This window comes from Echinops telfairi, unplaced genomic scaffold (genome assembly GCF_000313985.2).
Source record: "Echinops telfairi isolate 266 unplaced genomic scaffold, ASM31398v2 ScPeMD7_443;HRSCAF=831, whole genome shotgun sequence".
In the NCBI taxonomy this organism is placed as follows: Eukaryota; Metazoa; Chordata; class Mammalia; order Afrosoricida; family Tenrecidae; genus Echinops; species Echinops telfairi.
The window spans coordinates 45331322-45337278 of NW_022104341.1; the positions used below are offsets into that span (position 1 = coordinate 45331322).

Genomic DNA, 5957 nt, shown 5'->3' on the forward strand with positions numbered 1-5957 from the left:
TTGAGAAACGATGTACAAATGCGCTTTACACAATTGATGTGTGTATGGATTGGGATAACAGTTGTATGAGCCCCTAATAAAATGTTAAAAAACAAACAAAAAACACACACACACACAAAAAAAAGGTTGGTGGCTCAAACCTACTTAGCTCAGTGGTTCTCAACCTTCCTAAGGCCAAAACCCTTTAATGCAGTTCCTCATGTTGTGGTGACCCCCCAACCATAAAATTATTATTTTCGTTGCTACTTCCTAACTGTAATTTTGCTACTCTTATGAATCAGGCGACCCTTGTGAAAGGGTCGTTCGACCCCCTGAAGGGGTCATGACTCACAGGTTGAGAACTGCTGCCTTAGTTGCTCCACAGGAGAAACATAAGACAAACTGCTTCTCTAAAGATTTACAACCTTGGAAACCCTATAAGGTCATTTATGAGTTGGAACTGGAAACAGAATTGCTTTAATTATAAAATCTGTCAATAGAGTTGGGACTTTTCTTGGGAGTGGTTTTGTAAAGATGATGTTGGTCTAGTTTTGATAAGCACACATTTCTGAAAGAAAGATAAAAACAACAACAATGAATCTACCCAACAAACTCCAGCTCTTTGTTATAAACCCTAACAATTAAGCACATTAATATCTTCTATCTATAAACACCCAAATGTTTAATCTCCTATATTACATTCAAAAGCTGCTTAACAAATACCTTGCTGAGTTAGCAAGATGGAACTTTATATGCATTAATGCAGAAGCATTATGATAAAGTCTAGTTTTAGAAACATATTAATAAAGCAAATCTCTTCCAACTAATGAAATTTTTTGAATTGTTATATAATAACTAGCAATTTTATATGTAGTCTATTCATCTATTTGGAAATGTCTTATTTTCAAGTTTAAGGGAAAAAATCATAGTTTGCTAAAGTAATTCATTTTACAAAATAATGAAGTCAGTAATATAAAATTTCATGAAGCCTTTGGTGAATTATTGGACTGTGGCATGTAATTTTGTTAGTATTATCATGAAAGTGACTAAAATTAGTAGCAAAGATAGATTAATCATGCTACAAGGCCATAGATTCTCCAAAGCATTTGGAAGTGTAATGAATTAAATTATAATACTTGTGTATTGATATGTACTCCTTACTTAACAACGACCTAGTATTTTACATATATGACAATAATAAAAATACCTATTACCTGACAAGTTTGCACAACAGCAGCAAACATTAGGCAGTAACACATACCAAGGTGCTGGGCAAGAGTAACTCTCATGGGCCACACTGGCTAAGGTGTGTGTTTAGTTGGCTGAGCCACGATGCTTAGTGTTTTGGCAGTTATGTAATGATGTCATTGTCCTCCATTTTGTGAACTAATGTGGTCATCCTCAATTTTTGCAAAATGACAATCTTCACACACTGAACTGATATTTGAAAACCTCCCATGCTGGTAAGGAGAGAGTAGATGTAATTTAAACAAAACTTTGTTAACTGTAAATGTCTGTTATTTTACAGGTACATTACCATTTCTTAGAAAAGATCTCCGAGATTGCCCTCCATTGAGTGGCGGTAGGGTCTTCTTTTCCTGGCTGACAAAGGTATCCCACTTCACCTTGTCACAGCCGCCCAGTTCCTTGACTTTCTGTAAACAACTTTCCAAGTACTCCACTGGGTCTTCAGGCTTGGAACACATCAGTCCATTCAAAAGGCTCTGAAATGCCGCAACGAAATGAATAAATAAAATGTTTTTTAAATGCTTTGATTTAAAGTATATGTCCTACCTTTGAATTCAAGATGTTTGTGTTATTTGCATTTGCATTTTAATAAAAGAGCTGAAATTGAATAATGTAACCCCTAAAATTCTTGATCAATTGACTTTCAGCTTGGAGTTCTTTAAACAATCCAGGCAATGAAATATTTAAAGATGTACACATCACAGTCAGGTAAAGGGCAGCATGTGAAAATGTACACCCCTACCCCACCATGTCGTTGTTTATCTCACTCCTACTCATTCTTTTTTAAAATAGTTTTATTAGCATATACTTCACATATCATACAACTCAATCATTCAATCATATTGAGTTGTGCAGTCATCACCACAATTAGTTTCAGAATATTTCTCACATTCTTTGCTAGTAGCAACTCATTTCCCCCATCCTCTCCCGCCATGTCCCTAGGTAATTATTAATCCAATTACTACTGCTATAGATTTAATATCTTGGATTTCATATACAGAAATTCATATAAAAAACACCGGATGAAGACAAAATTATGGCTAGACAAACAGAAAAACCTCAATAAAAGTTAGAAAATATCAAAAACTGAAAACTTAAAAATAGGTCTAAAAGGAGATCAAATGATAAGGTAATTGCATTTTAACCTTATGACATCTGCCATAATCAACTTAAAAAAACAATTCAATCATTTAATCATATTAAAAAGGCTCATACAATCATCACCACAACCAATTTTAGCATATTTTCTTCTTTCTTGTACCCCTTGTTATTAGCTCCCTGTTTACCTCCAACCTTCCTTGCTATACACCCAAGCAATCATTAATACAGCTACTGTCTCTATAGTGTCACTCATCTTGGATTTCAGATGCAGAAAAACATACAAATATACAAAAACACCACCAACAAAACAAAACAGGCAAAAGCCTCAGTAGAAAAGAAAACAGAAAATATTAAAAACTAGAACAAATTTAAAATGAGTCCAAAGGGAGATGAAATGATAAGGTGTTAAATTTTAACATAACTGTATCTGCAGTAATACACTTCCCAAAGCACTCTGCATGATAGCAAGGCTGTTCACATCCCTGCTCAGGGGATTCACTGGAGGCTTAAGCCATGTGTATTTCCCCCTCACTTTTTTAAACTAGAACTACTTTAAAAATCGGTCAAACAATGGAGCTGATACCAAGAGCTCAAGTAGAAAGAAAATGTTTTTGAAATGATGATGGTAGCATATGTACCAATGTGCTTGATACAATTGATGTATGGATGGTTATAAGAGATGTAAGAGCCCCCAATAAAATGATGCATTAAAATAAATAAATAGTATTCTAAAAAAATTAAAAATATACAAAATCGGTCAAAAAAGAGATCTAATGATATTATATTACATTTTAGCCTAACTATATCTTCCACAACTGACTTTACAATGCTCTCAGTCTGATATCAAGGCTGTTCACAGCCTTTGATTAAGGTCAAAGGAGAACCACTGAGGCTTAATCCATGTGTGGACCCTGCAATGACATTTTAATCATCCGTTCGCCGAACTCAACCCAAAATCATTTAATAATGGTAGGGGTTCTGCTGAACTGGTGCAAATGGCCTGAATCCCACCACTGAGTATACACCTTCCATATCACAGGGAAAGTTTTAGATCCTGGGGATTGAAGGATCAATAAAACTCACTCGGTGTTAATAAAGAGTTTATGGTTTAGAAGAGGAAATTAATACAAAGATGATGTCAGTATAAATGACATTTATGATAGTTTATGCTGTACACCATGGGACACGTGCTCAGGCACAGGAACAATTTTGAGGATGGTGCAGGACCGTGCGGTGTTTCATTCTGTTGGGCATAGGGTTGCCATGGGCTGGCGCCAACCTGAGGGCACCTAACAACAACAGCATGCGGACACAGAAGAGTGAGCCAACCTGGGACTTGAGAAACTTCTGATGATGATGGTAGAAATAGTAATAACTACAACTCCCACCAAAATTGTGTAAGAATTTGTAATGAGTGTTCTCTCTAAGCAGCCCAGTTACCCAATGTGGAAATCACAAATTTGTATTCCTTACTCTTTTTTAACACTCATCTATGCAACAGTGTATTCTAAGCGCCCATATTAATATTCATTCTATGTCCATAGGTATAAAAAATTAGATGTAAATATTTATTTATTCAGTTCATGAAAATTGTTATACTTTTGATGAAATAATATATTTCTACCCCCTAGAATTTGTTGCTTCCATAAACAAACAGAATGTAAGGAGAAAAAGTGCAAACACCAGAGGGTACACACTGTCATTCGTGTCAGCTTGTGTTTCGACCCATATTTCCATTCAGGAATAATGTAATTCCTGAAAGCGTTCAAAGAGATAGAGATATTGTCAGAAAAACTGCTGTAAGTTCATCAGAAGTAGAAAGGCAATTTTTAAAGATGAACATCATATGTTCAGAGATGAGAAGTTGCCTGTTTCTAATATATCAAACACAGTGACTACTGTCTAATTGACCTGCTGCTAAAGGAATGGGATTCTACCTCTACAGTGAAAAGATGGTGAAGGATAAATCCATAGCTCATAAATCCGTGATGCTCTCATAAAAGGGAAGAATGTTGCAAAGGAGGACGCTACTCAAAAAGCAATATGGAAATATCTTAAATAACAGTCATTGTTTTGCCAGGTATTATTTAATATTTTCCTTAATGTTTTAAAACTTTTTCTAATAACACAATCTACTTTTATGTACCTGTTTTATTGTTCTTATTTAATGTTAACTGTATGAAATAATAAGCCTTTCAGTATAAAGTTTTTAATACTTCAACCAGTCATTAGGGCAGCAAATGGATTTTAAATTATTTGAATCCCACCACTGTATACACTGAACTGTTTTCTGATTAGGAAGGTGTGGTAGCTACATAATTTTATGTCAACTTGAATGTATTTAACAGTGTAGGGGTCAATCTGTCAATCAGGTCACAGGCCGATGGTGCATCTTTGTGGGTGTGGCCTTCTCATAAGGAAGAACCAGGGAACCTTCCCCTTTTTCTTCCTTAATCTTTGTGCTGGCCAGAAAGAAAGAGAAAAAAAGAAAACCAGGATTGTGTTGTTTCTTTTCCTGTTCCTGGTATTCAATATGCCACATGTACTAATTTCTAAAAAGGATACAGCTTTGAAAATGCTACTATGGAAGCTGGAGCCCTAGTGGTTTAATGGGTTATTCTTTGGACTGCGAGGAAGCCCTGGTGGCATAGTGAGCTATGCACTGGGCTGCTCACCACCAGTTTGAATCCACCAGCTGCTCCTTGGAGAAAGATGTGGCTTTCTACTCCCATAAACAGTAACTGTCTTAGAAACTGTTAACCGTCTAACCCCTACGGGGGTAGATAGAATTACTTTATAGGGTAGATAGACTCCTATAGGGTTGATATCAACTGGATTGACTCAATGGCAGTTAGTTTGGTTTTGGTTTGGTTTGGGGCCGCTAGCCACAAGTCAATAGTTCAAGCTGGTCTGCAAGAGAAAGATTACGCTGCCACCAGCCATAAAGACTTAAATGTTAAATATACAGTCTCAGAAACTCTAGGGAGCAGTTCTACTCTATTCAGAATTGACTCCATAGCAGTTGGTTGGTTTACACCTGGGCACTAGACTCTCTTATTCGCTCTCCCCTCCTCTCTTACTCCCTCTTATGTGTATTTGTCTCTGTCTCTCTCACTGCCATTAAGACTACTCCAACTCACATCTACCCTACAGGGCAGGGCAGAACTGCCCCTGTGGGTTTCTGAGACTAGAACGCTATAGGAGTAGAAAGCTTCATCTTTCTCCCATGGACTGGCTGATGGTTTTGAAAGGCCACCTTGAGTTTAGCAGTCCAATGCATAACCTAGTATGCCACCAGAAAAAATCCTTTCCTTTAGAGTATGTCATGCAAACAGCAGTAGTATCACCAATTTCAAAAAAGGGGCCAGAGAGACCATATCTCACCGTCTCTGGCTACCCTACTGCCTTGAGGCAGAGATCAGAAATGTCTCCACCCTCCTTCCTTCTTTATCTATTCTGATATCAACCCTTGACACTCTACTTTTCTGCTGGGTTTGGTAATTCATTGCTTTGGCCACACAAAACTTACAGACAAAACACAATTATGCGGGCTTATTGGGGAAGTTAACAGGTTACGACAAGCCGGGATCAGTAAACAGTAAGACAGTCATTGGTCCACAGCAGCCAGC

The 5957-nt window shown here is 36.9% G+C and overlaps 1 protein-coding gene across 2 annotated transcripts in view; it reads right to left on the bottom strand.

Moving 5' to 3' along the window:
• The window catches only part of AK5 (adenylate kinase 5), a 331424-nt gene extending 329718 nt beyond the window's left edge, over positions 1–1706 (bottom strand). For both annotated transcript variants that reach the window (XM_045292114.1, XM_004699317.2), the window contains exon 1: positions 1517–1706. In XM_045292114.1, coding sequence (XP_045148049.1) covers positions 1517–1685 — 169 coding nt within the window. In that variant the 5' untranslated portion in view covers positions 1686–1706. The remainder of the gene's footprint in view (positions 1–1516) is intronic.
• Between the last annotated feature and the right edge of the window lie 4251 nt (positions 1707–5957).